Genomic DNA, 25049 nt, shown 5'->3' on the forward strand with positions numbered 1-25049 from the left:
TACTTTTTTTTGTATTTCGGCAGCTGTTCCGGTTTGCATCGTTTTCCGGGGATGACCCCAAGGCATGGCTTCACGGGATTTATTTTTTGCTTGCATGCGATTTAATTGACATTTCCAACGTGAATCGTGGGCAATCATCGTCACGGCGATTCGTCAGTTCTCGACGCTCGCAGTGCACGCAAGCGGTGAGCCGTGCGTTTAGAAAAAACTGCTGCGGAATGTTACACGATTTTACGTGCAAATATTTACCGTTTTTAGAATCGTGGTCCAAACGAAGCACCAACAATTGGTGAACAATACAAATGAGATCGGTGGGGGGGGGGGGCAGCATACATTATTGAATTGTAATCATGGCCTCTGATAGTGACGATTCGTATCACGTGGTTACTGCCCCGCCAAGGACCAGTGGGAGAGCTTTCGTGGTCGTTGTTCACCGCTGAGTTTTCCCCATCGCCCATTCCATTGCGCGAGTTCTCACAAACGCCGCTGCTCGGTAGCGCATGTCCAGTCTGCTCTTCGGTGGACGCGCGCGCACGAGATGCTACCGCATCACGCGGGGGACGAGGGTTTGCGTGGATTTGCCGCTCTGGTGTCTGCGGCGTTTCATTTCATTCACAGGGTTGGCCACTGTGAGGCGATGTCAACTGAACTTTTATTGCCCTCGCTGTAATTACACCGATGTAGTGCTCCTTCTCTCCGACCCGCCGCTGTACGAGACGAACGGCGAGAGGTTTAAAAGTGGGGGCTGGCGAACGTCGAGCGTGGGACCGCTCGTCGACACGCACGTCGCTGTCGCTGTCGCGGCCGTGATCCGACTAGAAATGCGCTGCCGCATGCTGACGTGTCGAATGCGTTTCCCCTTTGCTCTCGTACCCAACTCGTGCAGCTCGGATGCTTGCGGCGACGGAGGAACGTCGTCTTGCGGGCATGTAGGCGTCGTGTGGCCGTGGGCCCTGGTCACGTTTGGGCCCCCATGGGCTGTGTAGGTTCCCCACTCCGTGACGTAAGCGTGACTTGTGATGACCATATGTACGCATGTTTGTTGAACTTCTTTCGCACAGTACGTAACCAACCGTGCTAATCGGAGGTGCGGGGGAAGGACGACAAACTAAACGCATAAAGCAAGCTCTAAAGGAATGAGTTTTTGATTCTGAATCTAGATTGAAAACTCATTTTTTAACTTCTGGCTTGATTTTAATAAGTGCATGGCCACTCCAGCGGCTTCCTTATGATGGGCGTGGCACGCGTGCGGCCGTAGTCCGGTGCTTCTCAACCTCCTCCACCCCACGGCGCTCGCTGCTGAGCTTCTTCACGGAACACCGACCTCAACCCCCGTGCGTGCGTGCGCGGCCCTCAATTCCCAACGGGGATGGGGGCTGACGGGGGCGTCTGCCGTACCGCACACGTGCGACTGGCAGTGGGGTGGGTGGGTGGGTGCTGGATCGGCCACTGGATGACACTGATAAGGAGGAGAGTTCGCCAGTCCTTGCCTGGCAAGGTGAGGTTCATTCCTAGGATTCTGAAAATACCGTGGAGCACCGATTTGCGGGCCGCTGCCGTAGGTCTCCAGGTCCTCGGAGTAGATGTGCGTCCTGCGTGACGCCGGCGGTGATGTTTTATGCTGGAGCACCAAGGGCTCTTGCTCGATGTTTGTGTCGTAGGATTTGTATTTTGTGATATCGGGTGTGAGTGTAAAAGTCACGCATGATGGGGGAAAAAAAATGTTGTTTTATATTCTCAACTTTGAAGCGCACATGCTTACCAGATGTAGCTTTTTAACTGTTATTATGACTGTGGTTTTGTGTTCGCATTGTTGAGTGTTCTATCTCCAAATTACAATATTCACATCTGTCTCTGAAAGCAAGCAGACCTGGTGATAATAAAATCTGTGCTTTTTAACCGAAACACGGCGTACGCGCACAACCACAATCGTCGCTCACCGCTCGGTGGTGGTGACATCACTCCGGCGCTTGCACCAGGTGCAGTGCACTTTGAGGCCACATCAAGTGTCAAAGGCTCGCTGAAAAGAGGTCACGGTGTTATAGGTTGACGGACTGGGAAGACTTTAAGATGCATCACTTGTACTCCCCACTGTGCCACCTTGCAGCGTTTTAGCCGCCCGGCACCCCGCTCGTATTGGTTCGAGGGTGACTGTCTCTAACTGCTCGGTAGCGTCCTTTACGAGCCTCTTCCAGAGGCCGATCTTGGCACTGCTGGTACCAGTCATCTGCAAGTCCAATCAACTCCCATCGTTTCTGTACCGCATCAAGCCCATCTCTTCTCTAGCCTGTGCCGTGCCCATTTAGCTCCCTCTAACTGGCCAAACAGAAGCTGCCTGGCGGGCATGTGGTGGCTGGGAAAGTGGGCTTACATGACCCAGCCAACACAGCCTCGCTAGCCGGAGGAGTTCACTGATGGGACTGTGTCCAGGTCTTGCAAGGATATGTGAACTCGTCACACAATCCAGTCTGTTAAACACACATGCGCCACATTTCTTGATATTTGTAGTTTGAGATTCCTATCTTAGGCAGTGACACAAGGAGGTTGCTAAGTTGTCTATTTAGAGCTTGAGTAGAGCAAGGAGTCGATTCATTGAAGATTTATAATCTATTTGCTGTTGTCAGTGTGGTTACTCAGGCCTCCTTAAAAATGGCCGCCACCCAAACCTGCTTTCTGAAGGCAGGAAACCCACTGCACAAGCTGGCTGCTGATGATTACCAAATTCCATCCAGCGACACACGTGGGAACAGATGTGACGTTTCTTTCAAGCAATTTTCGTGTCCATAAAGGTTTTTTGGGGTAGATTGCGTAAATATAAATGTGTCCGCTAAACCCACCACCACCCGGCACAGCCAATTAGTAAAGTTGGTCACGTGAACAGAACATGCCAATTCTTTACTAGTTCAGCACACCGCTGTGTTGGAGAGTAAACGCACACCATTTACAATTGGAGTACCGTAACGTTTCACCAGTAATTACAACCAGCATCATCGGGCGACAGCCAGAGTTGGGGAGAAATCCTCCTGTTTCAGTATTAAATAGAGCGATTTAAATGTGGTGTCGTCACTGACGCGATTTATAAAAAAAACACCCCGATTAATATTGGTTGCGAAAGCCTACGTATTTTCGTGTCGTCAGATTTTGTTTTGGTTGTGTAACTGAAACGGATACTCGCTAAGAGATTCCTGAAATAATCAGATAGCCCAGCCCTGGCTTGAGTTCTCCCCCGATTATGCATAGGGAGGTTTTTTTTCCCCAGGCACTGCCATATCCTCCTACCCAAGCGAAATCGGGAATGCGAAATGAGTCGACCATATCGTCCCAAAGCAGGACTCCCTTGATTTGAAAAAAGAGTTGAGATTCGTTGAGGCTTCAGAGGGCAGCGCTTCTCCCCCCCCCTCCCCCCATCGTTGGTGCCCTCCACCACAGTTCCACCAAATGTTCAAATGTTGCCCACTGGAGGTGCCAGGCCCGTTGCGCAACCCCCACATGCCGGATGATTGGCATAGTGAGCATCGTGAAGCGCGGGTTGTGGTCGAGTTGGAACGTTTCGCTCCAAGCTTGCAGCAGCCAGCTTTTGTCCCGTGAATACAAAGTGCGTCTGGTTGTAATCCGCTGTAAATATTACGCCCTTGTAGAGTCCAAGCATATATATACTGTGACTGCTTTAAATTACCGTGATTAAACTATATTAATGTTTTTTAATTGAACGTTAATTTATGAAGTTGTGGTTGTAGTAGTGCTTGATAAATGCAATGGCTTTCCTGTGGCGGTGCATACATCAGTTAAGATTTTCTTTATTTAGTTTTTTTTAGATTAAAAGAAAAAAGTTAACTTTTTTCTTTTAATCATACGCCCCCCTCCCCCCCATGAGCAATTGTGGGATGAATGAATTGGAACCGGGAGGCAGAGAGCAGCCGTCCTTGCTCCACCGCACATCTGCCGCCCGCTCTGCCGCTGGGAGTGTTGCTCGTTACGTGATGGTCAAAGCCGATTTATATTCTGAGCTGCAAGATGAAACGGAATTTTATTTTCGGTGATTATTAATCAGCTTTATTTTGGCGGTTATATCGTAGTGTAGGAATAATGTTAAACAAATAAACAATTTTCAATCACTAATAGGGTTTTCCCCCATTTTTTTCTGGCAACGAAACTGACACCTTTTGTGAGGAATCATGTTTACATTAACCACAATACTTGCAGAGAAAAGGGGAAAACCCCTATTTGTATATTTTGGTACTGGCAAAGGAGGCCTCAATGATGTACAATCTTCAACCACCCGATGAGAGCCAATATAACCACGTTGCCACATGGGCAAATGTGTGTGCCTGTTGATTTGGTTTTTCACCAAACCGGCTACGTTGAAGCAATCAAGATTCCTTGTTAATGTGATACGCGATTTGTCCCAAAATAAACCAATTATGAAACTTAATATGGGTCGTGAGAGCCTCCGTGTAAAACTTTATTTGCAATGTTTAAATAGTTTCTTTAAAGTCGAGCCCTCTGAGTCGGTACCTATCCTCCGTCCGCGAGCCTCCTTACGAATTGTTTGCAAATATAATCGAACCGTGACCTGGGGTTGTGGAACGCACGTCACGGGTTTTTTTGTTTTCCGAAAATGGATTGCTACGATTACGACTGCACACCATTATCCTTTGCGTTGACTTTGGATTTGCATCAGTTTGTTACGGCTTTATAATACAACTCGGGAACAACAACCATCCTACAAAGGGGAGGGGGGCAAAGAGATGCAGGGTATTTTAACGGGCGATGTACAGAGGCCTGTTTGGCGAATTAATCAACTGCTGGATGAGGTTGCTCTTTCCTTGCATGGCCTGGGCAGAAATGGACGTGCGGCTCTGGTGTTTGTGCACGAATATGTTTGAACTTTTTTTGCACCGTACGTAGCCAACCGTGCTGATCCGTTTCTAATTCGCGGCGCTCATCGGTGATCCATAGCCACGATACGACGGGAGACAAAATCGGCAACGCCACATTTTAAATGTGGGTTTCCCTTGTAACACAGTAAATTAACTTTGCAGGGACGCTTCTACTTACGAACATTTGACTTACGAACGTTCAGAGATACGAACAAACCTGTCCGCATGTCCAGTTGACAAGTTCAACTGCCGCGCAATAAGCGGTGGGAGTGGCATCTACATCAGCAGAGCGTGAAGAACCAGTGGCATCTGCATCTACAGGAGATGATACAACTTTTAAAGCCATTCCCCGCATTCAGTCTAGATGCCGTACAACGTGTTGGAATCGACAGGAGTAAAGTTGGACTTACAAACAAATCGACTTTCGAACAAACCTCTGGAATAAATAAAAAAAATACTAATAGAACAAATAATAGAAATAAAATAATGGCCTATTATTTCTATTATTTTTTTTTATCATTTATTTATTTTCCTACGTGACTTTACCGAAAAAACCTAAGCGTATGAATCCTTGCAGTCACGAAAGCTTCAAATCTAAAACCTCTGGAACCGAACTCGTTCGTAAGTAGAGGAGTCCCTGGAGTACACTCTTTACAAACCCATTCGGGTGCGAAGCATAACCACCGTGACCCATTGTTATGTCCTTAGCAATCGTCCAGCCGCTGCATCGTACAGATTCGATTTTTTTCAATCGACAAATATGCAAACGTGGCGGACCACAATTCGGAGGCGTTCATGTTGATTCGTAACTCTGCCAACTTCCTCCGAGTCGGGGGTTGAGCACCAAGGCGACGTGGGTGAGACGGCGTGGTCGCTGTCCGGTGACGTGCAAGGCATCGGCGGGGCGATCGATCCAATCGGTGATCATCGCGCACCGTTCGCCGCCCAGGAAACTCGAGCGGGGCGTCATCACCACCAGGGCGTCATCACCACCAGGGCGCTGTTCTCGTCTGTCTCTCCCTGCAGCCCCTCCGCTCACTTCTGTCCGAGTTCCCCCCCCTCCCCCCATCATTTAAACAGGAAGGGTGGTCACAAAAAAATGCAATTGTGCCGTGTACATATATACACACTTAACATCGCCGCCGCCGTCTGGCTCTAACGAGTTGCGCGCGGGATTGTACAAACTCGTGGCCGAAATGCGGCTTAGAAGAACAATCGTGGACGTGGCTGATGGGTTCTCGTCGGCAGGCGGCGGCGGCGTCGTCTTCGTGTTCCGTCGCGCTCGGTGGCGAGGAGTAACCTGTAGCTCGCCTACACTTTTGACGATTCAATATCAATATATATAAACATCAAAGGGGACGCCCCTACATTATTCATAATCAACCTACGTGTTACCCCCCCCCCCCCCAAAAAATTATCCCACCCCACATTAACCATGCTCTGTAAGTGACCGAGGCATTGAGACTGGGAAAGGGTGGATGGTGTGGTAGGACCATCAGAGTAAACCACTGTCATCTGCGCTCCATAAATGGAGAAGCAGAAACCCCGAAACGGACTCTCAGCCGAATGTCCTCCACGTGGCTGGCGGATACAGGCAAGGGGGGCCCGAGTCGGGACACGCGGCGATTTAATTTATTTTAACATTGACATTGAAACATTTTTGTTGTTTCTTCTGTAAGTTAATATTCTATCTCTTATTATGTATCATTGATATCTCTGAATTGCCGTCTTCCTGTGAGGTCGCATCAAATCCGTCCTTTGCCAAGCTCGACCAAGGAAGCCCGAATGAGTTTGAGACGAACAAACTAAATTGATGGAATGTTCAAAGATCTGTGGTCTTTAAGCAAACAAAGTTCTCGATCCGTGTCGAAAGAGAACGTGTGCGTGCATTAATATGAATGGAAGTCAGTTTGAACAAATGTCAAATTTAATTAAATAGCCCTGTGATTTTTTTAAAATAAATATAACCCCGTGTGTTGTCACTTTTGGGCGACCCTGTCGGTATACTGCACAAGGATAGACGTGGGGGAGATCCAGACTCACAGTGTGATCTGTGTGTGTGTGTAGCCAGCCGTGCTCGTTTTTAGGTGACTGGAAGCCACTCTCGACTCGCTTTGCGGTTGTGCTGGAGAGCCCTCCCGTGTGTTTTCGCGTTTGTGATCGTAGCGGCATATTCGGGACCTCGAGAAGATCCCGACACCTGCGGCAAAACGTCGGGACATCCCCTCGAACCCTGCGCACAGCACAAGCCTCAAAACACGTCGGGGGGGGGGGACTTGAAGGCTTTTTAGAGTACTGCTGTATGCACACGCATCATTTTACTCGTGGCAATGTCTGGGAAAATAAAACTTGTGGTGTGTTTTTTAATGTGTGTGTGTAATGCTGTTGCGACATGCATTATTCCAGACGCTTAACATTGTATCGCGATGCTTATTAAAGCAGACGGCCCATTGAGTCGGGAGTTTTTCGACCTTTTCCGTGTGCCCACCCAGACCCACAGAGGCTTCAGTCCTTGCCGGGAAAATTCATCTTCTTGGTTCTTTCGGTAAAGTCACGTAGAAGGGAAATAATAAATTAAATATATTGTTTAATATTTTAAGTAATAAAATAATAACAATTTGCTTAATTTATTATTATTTTATTATTTCCCTTCTACGTGACTTTACCGAAACAACCAATAATATGAATCCCTGCAGTCACGAAAGCTTTAAATCAAAAGGGAAAATGTCTGTTTGTATCGGCGTCATTATTAAGTCCGTACAGGGCGATCGATTTTATTTTATAGACCTATACATAGAAAACCATACATTTGCATCAGAATCAGATGTATTTATGCTGGAGGAATCCAATGAGCTGTAAAGCTGTTTGTTCGCAGATGTCCATTAGGGGCGGGTGAGAATGTCACAACAACAAGCAGGACAACACACACCATAGTCGTGCAAAGTACAAGAAAGGTTCACAAATCTCCCAACACACAAACACAATAAAACTAAACCATCCTCATCCTACCAAGTAAAGCCCACCGAGCTATTGACTTTAATTCAGAAGCGACCTGGCTGTCGCAAACGACAGCTCAACAAAGTGGCTTATCATTGGGACATTTACATCAGCAGAATCATCTAAATAACCCCAAACGCATGTTTCTAACTGTGGAGGGGAAAACCCCGAGGACCCGGAGCAAACATCCAAGCGACCACGGGGGGAGAGACGCAAACTCCAAATAGACAGCAGCAGCAGGCGTCAGGGTCGGGACCGAACCCACGTATCACCCGCATACCAGGCGAGGAAGATAATGTCACGTGCAGAGATCTCCGTCGACTAACATCGAGAACCATGGACTGAAATAGACAAGGTTTCACACTCAAGAGGAGCCCTGGGGAATATCTGAAATGCTTCCAAAGGGGGTGGGGGCAGTGGCCTGCTTGTATGCTCCATGGTTTGAGATGTGAACTTGCATGGAGATGCGTAGACTTGATGTGGTCTCACAGACACCCAAACTCATTGGTGACTGCAGTCGTCGGTTCCACGCGAGGTGGAGTTTTTTTGTGGCCGAGAACAGTGAATTATGCGATAAGAATTTGAAACGAGTCGGTTATCAAATAATCTACATTATAAATCGAAAGACATTGATACTAGTAAAGTGCTGCTACCTTAGGTGATTACCGATTTCTGTTCTGGCCCACAGACTAATTTGTGTAGGAGGTATCCATCCGCTGTTGACTTCCTACAGCGGTAAATATTTTATCGACCCTGGAGTGAAGATGATGGACCGACTCGACCCCCTCCCCCAGCTGGGATTCGAACTTTCAGCATTGCGGTTGTGTACAGGCAACAACAGCGCCAGCCAACCAGCCAGCCCAGTTGTGTGGGGAGCGGTGGGGTCGCGGTTCGCGCGCTGCCATAAGAACCTGGCGACCCGGGTTCGATTCCCGCTCACGGCCAACATCAGTGACGATTATCTGAACCGGTCCTGGGCCACCCCTAGGTCGACTCGGCCTCAAATGAGTACACAATGCGCAAAAACATCGCCACTGGGGAGACAAAGGCGGCTGGGCGTAGTGCTGGCCACACACCCCCCCACGTGGTGCTGCTCGCTAACAGCACTTGCCCCCAACAGTCTGTAAAGGCTACACGGGGGATCTTTGCCTTAGTTGGAATGGAGATCGCTAACCCGCAGGCCATCGCGGGGCTCGAGGCGGGGGAGGGTCTCGGCTGAACTTTAACAACAAGACGCGAGTGGGCGACGCTCGTTATGGATGCGCATTAATTCGCTCCCGACTGTCACGGCCGTTGTGCAATGCTCACACGATGCCACCACCGCCGTTACCATTCGTCACTCACCGTCGTCATTCAGCATCAGCATCATCATCAGCTGGATCCTTCTCACGACCTTGCGCAATGGACGTGAACACGTGTTTACTCAGCACGGGTTCGGATGGCACTTGCGAAACAACATAGTCCACAGTGCAGAAAGTAAACACGACACCACGCCGGTTTAACACGCACCAGTCGGCGGCTTTCGCGACCAATGTTAATCTTAAGAGGGTTTTTTTACGGGATAGATCGTGTAAATGGGCGCTTCAAAATAATGTTAACACATATGGGACTATCGTTTTTAATGGGAAAAGAACGAATAACACACTGTAACATGATAATAAATTTATCTTAATAGCTTCAAAGAGTCTCCACTTGTTCACCATCATTGTCAACGCGTACCTGGAATCTTCTCCAGGTGGTTTCCAGAGCCTGGAGGCACATGTCCTGTGGTATTGTTGCAAATTCTCAGAAGTGCCAACATGTTTTCGAAGCACTAACCAGCCACCAAACGACGCAGCCAATCGGTAAGGTTTGCCACGTGAACAGAACGTGCCAATTAGTTACTAGTTCAGCACTACCCTGTTACGTGTTGGAGAGTAAAACCCACAACATTTACAATTGGAACACCGTGACGTCTCACCAGAAATTACAACCATTAGCCGCATCAGGCGACAGCACAGAGCTGTGGAGAGATGCCGCCGCCCTTTCAGTCGATGGGAGCCTTCTTTTGGCCAGATGGTGAAAAACTAAAAGTGGATGCAAGTGCTCGACCCGAGATATGAACGCTGCGTGATGTTTGCATCGTCACCTTGTGCCGGTCGCCTTGTGGCGTTGCTCTCTGCGCGCTTGACACCACCGGTGCTGCTGAGGACGAGGCCACACAGAGGGAGGCTGAGGCTCTGGTGTAGGCCAGTCAGCTCCAGCGACAAGGCGTAACAACTTCATCAGCGGAGCGCGTGTGTTTGGTTGCACGTTTAGCCACAATCGTGATGCGTGGTTCATGCGGACTTGGCGCCTCGTGATGCCAGGTGTCTCCTTGGTTCTAGATTTGAAGCTTTCGTGACTGCAAGGATTCATACTCTTAGGTTTTTTCGGTAAAGTCACGTAGGTAAAAAATAAAATTAAAAGTTAATAAAAGTAATAATGAAAATAAAATAATAAATCACGACGTTTCGGAGGCAACACAACCTAAGAGAATGTCTCCTTGGTGTTTGAACATCACCAAGAGGGCAAAGCGCGACCAACTCGTAGCCAGGAGACGCCTCTTACAAGCCGAGGCGATGATGAAGAAGCAGCTGCTAGCAGATCCGTCCCTCGGGAACGGCGATTCGGAGCGCCGCACTTCACCGTCACGGAGTCAGATGTAACGCGTGTCCCACTGGGGAGTTCGAAGGCATTGGCGGGCCCACGTTGTGGAGTTTGCCCAGGGCCCAGCCACCATTTGAACTGGAATATTTACCATAAGATCCTGATTTATTCAATCTGGAAAATAAATCTAACGTGAAGAACGCGAAGGAATCCGATACATGAACAGCAGTCGATTAACTCGATGGTAGCTGCGAGACAAACCAGAACATCTCATCGTCATCATCTTCGTCGAGAGGGAAATGCAACCAATTGATGTTTGACCATTTTCTGTGCAACACCATCATCACTTTCATACTAATAACTGTAAACATTAGAACCATCAATGTCAAATTAATTTTGACGCCACGGTGGCTAGATGTTAACTACCTCGCCTGGGATGAAGGAGGCAGTGGGTTCGATCCCGACCCTGACGCCTGCTGCTGTATATTTGGAGTTTGCGTGTCTCTCTCTCTCTCATCATCTTCACGGTGGCTATGAGATGTTAACTACCTCGCCTGGTGTACAGGAGGTCGTGGGTTCGATCCCAACCCTGACGCCTGCTGCTGCTGTATATTTGGAGTTTGCGTGTCTCTCTCTCCCCGTGAGTGTGGAATTTTCTGCGGATCCTCCGGTTTTCCCCTCCACAATCAGAATCAACGTTGCGTGTAGAGCATTTGGCTTGCTGCTATACATCTCCCCGTCATAGGCCACTTTGTTGAGCTATCATTTGAGGCGAGATCGCTTCTGAAAAAGAGCTGTGGTGGAGCTCAGTGGGGCTCACCTGGAGAAATACAAAAATGAACAGTTTGGTTTCCTGCTGTCACCAGCAGCAGCATCAGCAGCATCTTCAGCATCATCATCAGCATCATCATCAGCAGTAGCAGCAGTATCATCAGCAGTATCATCAGCATCATCATCAGCATCATCATCAGCAGCAGTATCAGCAGTATCAGCATCATCATCAGCAGCAGCAGTATCAGCAGCATCATCATCAGCAGCATCACCGCGCCCCTGCAGGCACGGCCCACGCCAAGCGCCCCGTGGGGTCGCGGTCCGGGCTGCTGCTCTGCGCAGACAGAGAGGGGGGGGCGAGGGACAGGGGGAGGGGGAGAGGGACAAGGGGAGGGGGGAGAGGGACAGGGGGAGGAGGAAGGGGGGAGAGGGGGGAGGAGGGAGGGGGAGGGAGAGGGGGGAGAGGGGGGACAGGGAGAGGGGGAGAGGGACAGGGGGAGGGGGAGAGGGACAGGGGGAGGGAAAAAAGGAAGAGGGGGGGACAGGGACAGGGGGAGAGACAGGGAGAGGGGGAGAGAAGGACGGAGAGGGGGGAGAGGGGGGAGTGGGAGAGAGAGAGAGAGGGGAAAAGTTGCAGTGAGAAGTTGACTACTCTCAGCAGAGCCGCCTCACTCACCCTGCACACTTCTCACAGCTGTCTGACTCACCACTCACACTCACCACTCACCCCACACTCACCAATCACTCACCACTCACTCCTCACACTCACCAATCACTCACCACTCACTCCTCACACTCACCAATCACTCACCACTCACCCCTCACACTCACCACTCACCCCCACACTCACCACTCACTCCTCACACTCACCACTCACACTAACCACACTCACCCCCACACTCACCACTCACTCCTCACACTCACTCCTCACACTCACCCCTCACACTCACCACTCACACTCACCACTCACACTAACCACACTCACCCCCACACTCACCACTCACTCCTCACACTCACCCCTCACACTCACCACTCACACTCACCCCTCACACTCACCACTCACCCCCACACTCACCACTCATACTCACCACTCACACTCACCACTCACACTCACCACTCACTCCTCACCACTCACCTCTCACCCCTCACCATGGCGGTGGACGTATATTATACCAGCGTCACCCCGTCCAGACAGGTAAGTCCACACGGACTTGTGAGTTGTGCCCGATTGTAGTTCTATGTGGGGAGGACTTTGTTAACAGCACTTGCCCCAACAGTCTGTTAAGGCTATACGTAGGATCTTTGTCTTTGTGTGCGCTACTCGTGTGGTTTATCTTTGTGTGCCTACCAGCACCACCACATCCAGCACCACAACCACCACAACCACTAGCACCACTACCACTACTACCACCACTAGCACCACCACTACTACCACCAGCACCACAACCACTACCACTACTACCACCACCACTAGCACCGCATAGAGCGATACAATCTGCGCGTTTATTACGTGTCGTATGACCTCACCTCATTGGATTTCAATCGCTTTTTCAAACAGTAAATTAACCTCAGCATCCCACGAGTTTCGGAATGTTATTCCAATGCCCCACATGGCCAACCGGCGCTCGCCAGTGTGGTGAAGTATGGTCATTTAACCCCCCCCCCCCAGGGCGCGCATCACGGTTAGACTAAGGGGCAACTATACAGCAGGAGGATTGCCAAGAGAGACGAATGCATTCGCGTACCAACGTTGTTTTCACGTTGTATGCAGTCCACCACGATTGTAGAACGATGGCACGTGTTCCGGTTTGTGTCATGCAAATGTATTCTCGAGAGCAGTGGTTCTCAACGCCCTTTCTGGGGGTGCGAGACAGCTCCAGATTTTTTTTAGAAGGTAAATGACCAAAAACACAATTTAGGCGCGGGCACGTAAGTCGCAACTTACTTTGCTTCATCAAACCCCACGTGGTTATTAAGATTGTACATTTTCTGACGACTGAGGGCTGCAGTGAAAGTTATGAACCACTGCTCTAGAGGAGTCTGTTTAGCCAGGTCTGTGCAGAAGCATCGCTCGGATGTTCGTTCGTGATCCCGTGGCGCGGCGGTCAATCCAACCGGCTCGCAATCCGGATTGTTGGGGGTTGACTCAGCCCATGATCCATCCCTCTGGGATCAATACAAGAACTATCACTTTGTCCCCACCATTGGAACCTCCTTTGCCAGTAGCAAAATATGATAATTGGGTTTTTACCCTTTTATCTGGCAACAAAACAGACACCTTTTTTACAAGGAGTCTCACATGGTGTTGGACCAGATGACTCGGCTCTAAGAAAAGCTGTCTCGGGTGTGGACCAATCAATTTCAAGGACAGTGCATATATTATCAGAGTTGTGTTTTTTGTTTGCATTCCGACCGCAGGTATTGTGGTCAATGCAAACATCACTCCTTGTAAAAAAGGTGTCAATTTTGTTGCCAGATTAAAGGGTAAAAACCCAATTACAATATCAGTTTGTCGTTCCGGGAGGGATGGTGGGCTGACTACCGCCAGGGTCGATAGAACGAATTTCCAGCATTGGCTCTGTAGGGATGTAAACGGCAGATGAGCCCCTGGAAGTCACTTTGACTTTGTTCATAATCACAAACAAGAAAGACGAGAATTCACTCACGGTCAGTCGGATGTGATGATGGTACACGCCCCTAATACAGCGCTTCAGATGCAAGAATTGGTAGATCACGTAGAGAATTGTTGAAACTCCCAATAACCCGCTGCTGCTGCGAGGTGGAAATGGCAGTACAGCAAGTGGGTGCGTGGGACCAGAACTTTGAGTGCTATCCCCACAATATTGTTTCTCTGGGTCCTCTGGTTTCCTGCCGTAGAAAACAAACACACTCGTTCGAAACAAGTATTGGCCAAAACGTGTCATTGCCAGCAGTACTCTGCTGAAAACAAGTTATCCGCAGATAAACAAATGACATTACCGTCCTATCAATACAATTAAAAGTGGTTCGTTTATCCTAAACTATAAACTGATTTTATTTGCTTGATCAGGTAAGGCCCACTGAACGATATCGCTCTTTTTTCAGAAGCGAGCTGGATATGACAAATGATAGCTTAAGGAAGCGGCTCATCGCCGTGTGGACATTTATAGCAGCAGACAAAGACTTTGAACGCACGCCGACTCTAAACGTGGAGGGGGAAAGTGGAGGACCTAGAGAAAAATCCACGCGACCAAGGGGAGAACACGCAAACTACAAATATACAGCAGGCGTCAGGATCGGGATCGAACCCACGTACTCCAGCCTACCAGGCGAGGCAGGTAACGTGGTTGTTACGAACCAATTTCCATTAAAGATAAACTATTGTTTCGTTATTCACAACATCTCTATTTTAACGGTGGCTTCCTTGGGTAAATAACCAACTATAATGATTATCTCAACATCAGAACCCACAGATTGTTTACAATGCAATCCCCTGTACGGCCCTGCGCGCGCAGTTCTTTTGGGGCTGGTGGTTTTGCACAACGCGGAGAGCTTTTTGGACACGCAACGTCTGTGCGCGTCTTCGTGTGTGTTGTTAAAGGTCTACAACAGCCCTACATCGCTAGCTCTTAGCCCGGGGTGCACGCACCTCCTGGGGGTGTGAGATGCCCTTTCTGGGGGGTTTGAGACATGGGCAATTTTTTTCTTTAGACGGTAAATAATCGAAAAGACAACTTGAACACGGGCACGTAAGTACAACCTTGTTCCATCGAGCCCTATGTGTTTATTGACATTTTTTTACGATTGAGAACCAAAGGGGTTTTTAAGGCTGCAGTAAAACGTTAAGAAGCACTGCCCTACATGGTCAAATGTGGAGAGCATTCCTCAGCATTTGCGAGCGTCAGAGCCCGCGATTAGGGGCACTACTCGTGACTCTTCGTCTGTTACTCGATGGCTACTATGCGTGTAACTATTCATAGGCCTTTTTAAAAACTGGTGATCATAACTTTCTTTTTATAAATGTAATTCTTATCATCTGGGCCGTCATGGTGTAAACAATCTCAGCCCCCAACTCTTTATCATCCAGTTTAACACTCAGTAAGCTTTCGCGACCAATATTATCCATGAGTGTATTTTTGTTGGGTTAAATCGCGTGAATATGAATGGGTCGTTAAGCCCGCCACCACCCGACACAGCCAATTAGTAAAGTTTGTCACGTAAACAAAACGTGGCAATTCGTTACTAGTCCAGCACACCGGTGTGTTGGAGAGTAAACCCAGGAAGGATCCCGTTCAGATAATCGTCGCCGATGTTGTAGCCGTGAGCGGGAATGAAAACTGGTCACGCTCCAAGTTCGCTAACCGCTGCGCCACCGCTCCCGTGCGTTTATTTACAGCACGTGGGTGGGGTACGGGGCGGGGGGGGGACACGTTTTTGTTTCCGTGACAAACCCCTTACTGATTGACTGTGTCGAGTGGTGGCGGCGGGGTTAATGACATTTATATATTCATGAAATACAACCCAAAAACCTCTTTATCATCCACTCTCTCTCTCTCTCCGCTTGCTTCTCTATATATGTGCTATAAAGAAGGGCCATGGCCCCGAAACGTCGCTGATTAATTTTTTTTAAGGCCGCGCACACATACACACACACATACACACACATACACACATACAACAACAACCGCCATTCGCCACTAAGTGGCGGTGACGTCACCACGACGCTTGTGCCAGGCCATGTGCACCTTGAGGCCACGTGAAGTGTCGAACGCCCGCTGGCAGGAGGTCACGGGGCAGACCCAGTTGCCACGGGTCGACATACACACACATACACACACAGTGTTAATGACGAATGTGTTTGAGGTTTTATTTCTCCCTGAAGATAATCGCGGTTTAGGCGAAACGTCGCCGCACTTCGATGTTGAATCCGGCCGTAAGGGGTCCCGACCCACTGGTCAAGAGGCTGAGATTTATTGATCAGAATCTGATCTAAGCATTGATCAGAATTTGATCAATACATTGATACAATACATTGATACATCATTACAATGCATTTATCAGATTTTGATAAATACATTGATAGCTTAAATTGATACGTCAATACAATACATTGATCATAGTCTGATAAATACATTGATCATAGTCTGATAAATACATTGAACATAGTCTGATAAATACATTGGCCACACAAACATAATAACACTATCTGTGTAGACGAGACAATCTAGTCGGGTGGTGGAGGGTTTCAGACAATAATTTTTGTCAAAAAACCATCACGTGGCCAAACCCAAAAACAAGCACGTCGATGACGCCACGTGGCTTTAAAACTGAGATGTAATTGGCAACGTTTCGGGCAACGCACCTGCTTTATTGCACATAGAGGGCAGAGAGAGTTGGCCACAAAGTTGGCATCCCTATGTGCGCTGAAAAAGGGCCTTTGCTCGAAACGTCATCCATGATAATTGTCCTTTCAAGGCCACACGGTGCTATTGTCAGACGTGTTGAGTTGTTATTGTGAGTTGTGCACCACCGCCTACGCAGCAGCAGCATCAGCAGCATCAGCAACACAGCAGCACAGACACAGACTGGTTCAAAGACTAAATTGGAATCCGTGTAACTGCGCGTAAGGGGACACGCAGATGGGAATGAGCGCGATGTTTCTCCACTCTCCGTACAGTGGAGCGCCACTAAATATAGCCTCGCGAGCCCTGCCGTGCTGCCTGACACACACACTGACACACACCCTGGCAAAGGCAAAGGTCCCCCGTACTGCCTTCAGCAGCCTGTTGGGGCAAGTGCTGTTGGCGAGCACTTGTGAATGCCGGCACAGCACTCGAAGGGGGTGGACGACCAATATCACGCCCGGCCACCTCTATCTCCCCACACCACACCAGGTAATCCTTTAAGGCTGAGTCGACTTAGGGGAGGGAGGGCCAGGGCCGGTTCAGATATTTATCTGCCCACTGTCATTGGCCGTGAACGGGAATCAAACTCGGGGATTTGCTGGGTTCGTAGCACAGTGCGCTAACCACTGCGCCACCGCTCCCCCACATTCACGCTCTCACACACACACTGAGACGCGGATTCACTTTCACAGAATTAATCACTCACGCACACCCGCGCATAGCAGCGCAAAGACAAAATTCCCCCGTATAGCCCAGACGGTAGGGGCTAGTGCTGTTGGCGAGCAGAGATGTTGATTACAGTACTCGACATACTCCGACAGATGCAGTTCTTTGGAGCTGGTGGTCTGGACAAGGCTAAGAACTTTGGTACATGCAATGCACATCTTGGTGTGTTGATACATCTATACGGCGACTCCTCTAACTACGAACGAGTTAGGTTCAAGTTTTGTTGGGAAGTTAAAAAAAACTTCGTAAGTTGGCAGAGCCCCTTGGTGGTGTAGCGGTCAGCGCTACGAACCCGGCGACCCGAGTTCGATTCCTGCTCACGGCCAACACCGGTGACGATTATCTGAACCGGTCCTGGGCCTCCTCCTCTAGGTCGACTCAGTCTCAAATGAGTACCTGGTGCGGTGTGTAAAAACATCGCCACTGGGGAGACAAAGGCGGTCGGGCGTGGTGCTGGCCACCCACCCCTCTCGTGTTCCGTTCTGGCCTTCGTAGGTGCTACTCGCAAACAGCACTTGCCCCGACAGTCTGTTCAGGCTATACGGGGGATCTTTGTATTGTGGCCAGAATCACGCCCGGCCACCTTTGTCTCCTAAGCGTTGATGTTTAGACACCGCAGCCGGTACTCTTTTACGGCCGAGCCTACCTAGGGGAGGTAGACCCAGGAAGGACCCGGTTCAGATCATCGTCGCCGATGTTGGAGCCGTGAGTGGGAATGGGAAGTCGGGAGGTCGCCGCGTTGGGTCACGCTCCAAGTGCGCTAATCGCTGCGCCACCGCTCCCGTGCGTTTGCAGCACGTGGGGGGGGGGGGGGTACGGGGGGGGGCATCTGCAGAGTGGGGGGGGGGGGCTCGGGTGTCGATGTCTCCTTTGTGTGACCGATTTATCCCGCGCGTGTTTTCACGCGTGCCTGGGAGGCGCAGCGCTGTGGCTCATGACTGCCAGGGCATAAGTTCGTACGTGCCTGTATGTGTGTCACGCCTGTATGTGTCACGCCTGCCTGTGTGTCACGCCTGTATGTGTCACGCCTGCCTGTGTGTCACGCCTGCGTGTGTGTCACGCCTGCGTGTGTGTCACGCCTGCCTGTGTGTCACGCTTGTATGTGTGTCACGCCTGTCTATCACGCCTGCGTGTGTGTCACGCCTGCCTGTGTGTCACACCTCTGTGTGTGTCACGCCTGTGTGTGTGTCACGCCTGCGTGTGTGTTACGCCTGCATGCGTGTCACACTAAACACACAAAGCAGTTATCAAGAAATTCGTTTTCAATCTGTAAGTGGGGCCGTCTCCAAAGGTGGTGCTTATCATCCGGTGGCGGGAATTCCACATTACTATGACAGGGGCACGTGTTGCTTTCCACAGGACAAGAACTTCTCGCGCGGTTCCACGAGGTGGTGCTCACTTGAGCAGGGAGGGGGGGTGATGATTGTGGTGGTGACGGTCGTAGGCTGCTGTAATTATGATAAATATGCTAATAAAGACATTTTTATCCGCATATTTGCAGATAATGGGGAAGCCTTTTCCCGCGATGCGGCACGGGGAACACGAGTGGGTTAATAAGAGTAACACACTCTTGCGGATAATAGAAGTTAATCGGGCACATTCATCCTAAACACCCCCAACTTCTCGCAGATAAGCACCACATATTTGGGCATCCCACGCAAAGAATAGGATAATGGGCGTCACAAGCTCCTATTATAATAGGGTCACGGTTAATAGGACCACGGGTCTTTGTGTAAGCGGTGGTGTAGCGCGCCACGCTACGAATCCGCCGACCTGATTTCGATTCCCGCTCGCGGCCAACACCGCCAGTGACGATTATCTAAACCGGTCCTGGGCCTCCTCTAGGTCGACTCGGCCTCAATTGAGTACACGGTGCGATGTGTAGTAAACAGCGCCACTAGGGAGACAAAGGCGGCCGAGCGTGGTGACTGGCCCACTCACCCCCTCGTGTGCCGTGCCGATCTTCATAGGTGCTCGCTAACAGCACTTGCCTCAACGATCTGTTGATAGGCTCTGTGTGACCTATTGGTCTCTATGTGAGGCTCTAGGTCTTTATGTGAGTTCATTGGTTTCTATGCGAGCAAAATTTTTGCAAATGGGTTTGTGGTGTCGCATCCGTGTCCGCGCGCGCACTTGCAGGATCACGTCCGTTTGTCCGAAGCCGCGTTGGGGTCGCAGAGAGATTTGGCGGGCGACAGGGGTCACGGACGAGAGGCGCTCTCCTGCTTTGCCCCAGCACAATGACTCCGACCGCCTGTTGCCATCCGGCCGTTCGCTCTCCCCCCCCTCTCTCATTCCCTCCATGCGCAACGCCACGGGCCCGTCCGCGCGCAGATCAGGCAGCGGCAGCGGGAGGTGACGCGGATCCTGGAGAGCAGGCGCGTGCCTTACCAGCTGATCGACGTGTCGGTGGACGAGCGCGTCCTCGATGAGATGAGGAGCCGCGCTGGGGACCCCTCCGCGCTGCCGCCGCAGATCTTCAACGAGGGCGACTACCTCGGGGTGCGCGCACGAACACTCACCTCGCCGGGGCTCCCTCCGAGTGTACGCGTCTCTCTGTAGGTCGATCAGGGCTCTGTGAAGGTCTATGAGGCTCTGTGTTGGTCTATGGGGCTCTGTGTGGGTCTATGGGTCTCTGTGTGAGTCTATGGGGCTCTGTGTGAGTCTATGGGGCTCTGTGTGAGTCTATGGGTCTCTGTGTGAGTCTATGGGGCTCTGTGTGAGTCTATGGGGCTCTGTGTAGGTCTATGGGGCTCTGTGTAAGTCTATGGGGTTCTGTGTAGGTCTACGTGGCTGTGTGTAGGTCTATGGGGCTGTGTGTAGGTCTATGGGGCTCTGTGGAAGTCTATGGGGCTCTGTGTAACTATGGGTCTCTATGTGAGTTCATGGGTCTCTGTGACCTCTTGACTTAAAGCTTTCGTGAGTGCAGGAATTCATATTCTTGTATCTTTTGGTAAAGTCACGTAGGTAGGTTCAAAGACAGTTTGCCTTGGAAGCTAAACCCCCCTTTTCCTGAAGACGACCGCTTGTCTTGCGATCGAAACATCGTAGTTTTTTGTTATTTTGTGTTATTTTCTTTGAACCTATCTACGTGACTTTACCGAAAGACCCAACAATATCTATGTGACCTATTTGTTTTGTGTGCAAGTCTATCGGTCTCTCTGTTAGTGTATGGGTCTCTATGTACATCTACGGGTCTCTGTGGGAGACTGTTAGTGTCTCTGAGTCAGTGTGTCTGTGTGTGAATCTACCCGCCTCTATGTAAGTGTCTGTAGCTCTACGGATCTCTATGCGAGTGAACATTTTCGCAAATGGGTTTGTGGTGTCGCATCTGTGTCCACGCGCACGCTTGCAGGATTACGTCCGTTTGTACGAAGCCATCGAGGACGAAGCCTTCGAGCTGTTCCTGAAGTTTGCGCCCAGCCCCGGCGACAAGCCGCTCATCAGGGTTGACCTGAGCAGGTGCCGGGCAGACGACCGCGAACCCTCAGCGGCGCAGGAGGCGAGCGACTCGAGCGTGGAGGTCAAGGCAATGGTCTCGCGGTACGAGCAGAAGGTTGTTGAGAAGTACGAGGAGGAGGAGGAGGAGGAAGAGGAGGAGGATGAAAAGCCGGAGGAGGAGAAAAAGTTGTCGGAGGATGTTGGTGAGGAGACAAGAACACCGACTTCAGCAGAGCAGGAGAGCGAGCGTCCATCGGTCACCACGCGGAGCCTCTTGGATCATCTGGACAGCGCTGCCACGACACGGGGAGGGGCGGCGGAACACACGGAGGCCGGCACCGAATCGGAGACGGCGACGGAGTCGCGACGGCTCCCGGAGACAAAACCGACAGTGTCAGCTGCAGAGCGCGGAGTTGACGTCGCCCTTCCCAAGCCCATCTCTATTCCGCCCGCCTTCAGGCACCGTGCGGAGGCGGTGGTGGCAGAGGCGTTGGTGGCGGAGGCGGTGGTGGCAGAGGTGGTGGCAGAGGCGGTGGTGGCGGTGGCCACTACCACCACCGACGACGACCGTGGCAGCAGCGGGGGCAAGCGAAGCGATGCTCTCCTGCCCGGCGACGCGGATGGAAAATGGTCAGACACCCGGCAAGCGGAGGGGCTCACCATCGGTGCCGAACCCATGGAAACCGCACCGACGCAGTCGGCGGATGCGCCGCTGACGAAGGCGATGGCAAGAACGTCGGAGCTGCCCCGGATTCTCCAGGCCGTGCTCGTCGCGGTCCCGTCCAACGTGGCCGAGGCGGAAGCTCATCGGACATCTCCTCGGCCAGGAGGGATGGTTGCGGCGGCGGCAGCGGCACCGCCACAACGACGACAAGCGCCGGCCGTGCCGATGCGGCAGAAGAAGCGGCCGGAGGAGGGGGGGCAGCACGGCAAAGGTCGGGCGCCGTCAGCGCCGACAGCCGGAGGGGACCGGCGGAGGGGAGAGGTGGACGCGGCGGGACAGGAGCCGGGGAAGCTGGTGCAGGTGTCCATCCGCGAGGGGCAGGCCGTGGTCCGCTGTTCCGTGCTGGAACCGGCCGCTCCGCCGCTAACCATTGCTGAGCGACACGAGGAGAAGGAGGAGAAGGAGGTGGAGGTTGCAAAACCGGGCAAGGCAAAGAAGAGCAAGAAAGGCAGGGGGATGTGCAGCCAACAGTAGTGGGGGATAGGGAGCGTCCCCCTGAACTCAGACTGCTGCAGTACGGTCTTGTCAGGAGGGTGGTGACGCTCGCGGAAGGTGATGGAAGGTGATCGAGGCGGATGGTGGTTGGAAGAGACGGGAAGGACGGGGGACAGTAGCAGGAGCGTGGAAACAATGACGATCAGCCAGTGGAGGACGGCTGCTGCTGCTGCTGAATGTGTATGGACCCAGGGCAAGCTCCTCTTGGATGAGGGGGTTGTGTGTATGTGTGGAGCGGGGGGGGGGGCGCTGTAACAGTGATCTACCACGAAGGAGAGTGAGCCTGCGTGGGTGAAAGGGGACATCTGATGGTGCAGGGCCCACCCCCTGGCACCCGCTCGTGCAGGCTGCTTCACACACATGGGGTAGGAGCGTTGAGGCTGTGGCTGATTCTTGCTCGATTTCTCTCCTCTCCTGGTTTTGTCCAATTTGATGGCCGAGAAGAGACTTACGCAGCCAGCGCAACCACACCCAGTGCTGTTTAAACTCTCGCTATAAAGTTCGTGGCTACTGGTCACGTGGGACATATTGCAGTCCACTGGCGACCCTGGCACGTGTGCGCTGGGCAATCAAAGTAAAGCCCCGGAGAGATGGATTTAACGATCAGGTGCGTTGTGGAACATTACGGTGACTGGGCTGTGGGATGTGGATCATTTTCCAGATAAGGAAGGGCATTTATTTGGTGATTTTTACTTTTTTGACAAACTTTTGTAACAGAATGAGCGTAGCTTTTTTGCTTGAGCAAAGTTATTTTTATCCCCCCCTCATGTGTTCGTAACAAAATGATACGCTCATATATAACGCGTGCCTTTTTTTTTTTTACCAAAGGGTATATGTAAATGACAATGCACGGATCACATTCTGCTTGCCAGAAGGGCAGGAGGGAACCTCACATCAACAAGTGCCTGCGTTCGATTCCTGACTTTCTGTGCGGAGTTTGTATGTTTTCCTCTGTCTTCGCTGGTATCCTCCCATCGCTAAAAAGACATACAAACAATGTCGCTTGTGTGTAATTGGCCACGATATAATCTTTCACAATACAAGGTGCAGTATTAATGTTAACGTTAGGATTATGACGATGTTAACTTCCTCGTATAACTTTGTATTGCAAGTATATCTTCTTACAGTGTTAGTAGTGTATGGTTGTTGTGCTCTGCTGTACTTCCAGTACGAATAAAGATGAGTGCACGCAGAGGCTCTTCACAAAATAATCATTGGCATCATTACGTGGAGAGTATAAAGACACAAGCAGACATCACGCCTCTGTCTCTCCGCATTTCTGTTGCCCTCAGACTTTAACTCTGCATCCCAAGGCTCTGTGGATGACGCAGAATGTGTTAAATGTGTTTGTCAAATCAGTTCAACCGCTAAGTGGAAGCATTGCCGGTATTTATTTTGACATCTTGTTCAACGTGGAAAATCAGTTTCCAGTGTCTCTCATCTCTCATCCCTCTCGTCTCTGCCATCTCTCTAATCTCTCCCGTGTCTCTCTATCTCTCATCCCTCTCGTCTCCCATCTCTCTCATCTCTCCCATCTCGTCTCTCATCCCTCTCGTCTCTGCCATCTCTCTAATCTCTCCCATCTCGTCTCTCATCCCTCTCGTCTCTGAGAGTCGCGGTCTCCACGCGTCTCTGCATGAATCAGAGAGAAGCGCAGGCCGAGTCGTGGCTCCTCCTTCCGTCCCCCCCATCACCACCCACCGTGTGTCCAGCACACCTATTGCATGTGTGCTGCAGGGCTGGGCTGTGTGCTGCAGGGCTGGGCTGTGGTCTGTGTGCTGTTGTCGCCCTGAAGGTGGCGCCACTGTCGAATGATTGAGCAACCTTCACGAAGAGAGGGGGGGGGGAGCCTCTTCTCATTTCGTCCACGTGCCCCCCCCCCCCTACCATAACGGTGCCTGCGACTCCTCCAGCATCCCCGGGTGATCAGGCATGGGCACAAGAGCTGGGGAACGTATCCCCTTCGTTCCCAATCTTCCCCGTCTCTCTCTCTCTGTTCCCTGCCTCCCTGTGTCCGATTCCATTTTGGACTTCCACCACTCCCGGGCAGGGTAACCACGATAGCTGCGTCACAATGACGGTGGCAAGGAACTTTATTTAAGAAGAGAAAAGCCGAAGAATTGCAAGTGGCGATGCAGTGGCGGACACGTGACAGAGTGCTGCACACTGCTCCGTACACCACTCACACGCTTAAAGATAAAGATCCCCCGTGTAGCCTTAACAGACTTTGGGGCAAGGCTTGTTCGCGAGTATGGAAGGCGAGGACATGAAATGAAGGGGTCTACAAACATTGCATTGGTAACATACTGAGATAGTAACAGGCACGTGCTGACTGCCCGCGCTCCATACGGTTACTGAGGGGTTGCGCAATCAGAGGGGAGGCTGAGCTCGTCGCTGCCTCACCTCTCGTCTCTTCCTGTATTTGCAGCGGAGCTCCGCAAACTTGGCGATTGTGACTATAAAAATTAATGGAATACAGAAATGACATTAAAAACACAGATCAGTGGAAACATCTAAATATTTATTGTATTATTATTTTTAAACTTTTCGTAAGCTATTTTCATTGGAACATGACACCGCACGTGATTGTAACCGGCAGCCCCGAGCACTCGCTCTCCGCTGCTTTTATTCCCCTCGACGCGGCTTGGCTCCGCCCTAGCTGTGCCTCCCTTCTCGAACCCACCAGAGGGTTCCAGGGGCTTCCTCACGAGGTCTACCGTGACCCTTGCCCCAGTTCCTCCGCCCTGCCAGGACACACACACACTGTGGATATGCTCAGCGGCGTGTGCGCCAAGTGTCCACCTGCAGTTGTTGCTGCTGTACAGCAGTCGGTGCTGTCACTACACATGTACAGTATAATGTTAATGCTGTACATAGGCTTTGGGTCTTTCGGTAAAGCCACGAAGATAGAAAAATAATAAAATTATCACGACGTTTTGATCGCAACAATCGTCGCCAAAGAATATGAATTCCTGCAGTCACGAAAGCTTTAAGATTAACTGT

General features: G+C 50.9%; 1 protein-coding gene across 1 annotated transcript; it reads left to right on the forward strand.

The window, feature by feature from the left end:
• The first annotated feature begins 11818 nt into the window (after positions 1–11818).
• Positions 11819–23238, forward strand: LOC144950329 (uncharacterized). Its single transcript, XM_078880437.1, has 3 exons — positions 11819–12471; positions 19721–19888; positions 20742–23238. The coding sequence occupies exons 1-3, from the start codon at positions 12427–12429 to the stop codon at positions 22023–22025; spliced, it is 1497 nt and encodes a 498-aa protein (XP_078736563.1). The 5' UTR covers positions 11819–12426; the 3' UTR covers positions 22026–23238.
• Positions 23239–25049: the final 1811 nt, after the last annotated feature.

Source organism: Lampetra fluviatilis, chromosome 57 (assembly GCF_964198595.1).
Source record: "Lampetra fluviatilis chromosome 57, kcLamFluv1.1, whole genome shotgun sequence".
Classification (NCBI taxonomy): domain Eukaryota; kingdom Metazoa; phylum Chordata; class Hyperoartia; order Petromyzontiformes; family Petromyzontidae; genus Lampetra; species Lampetra fluviatilis.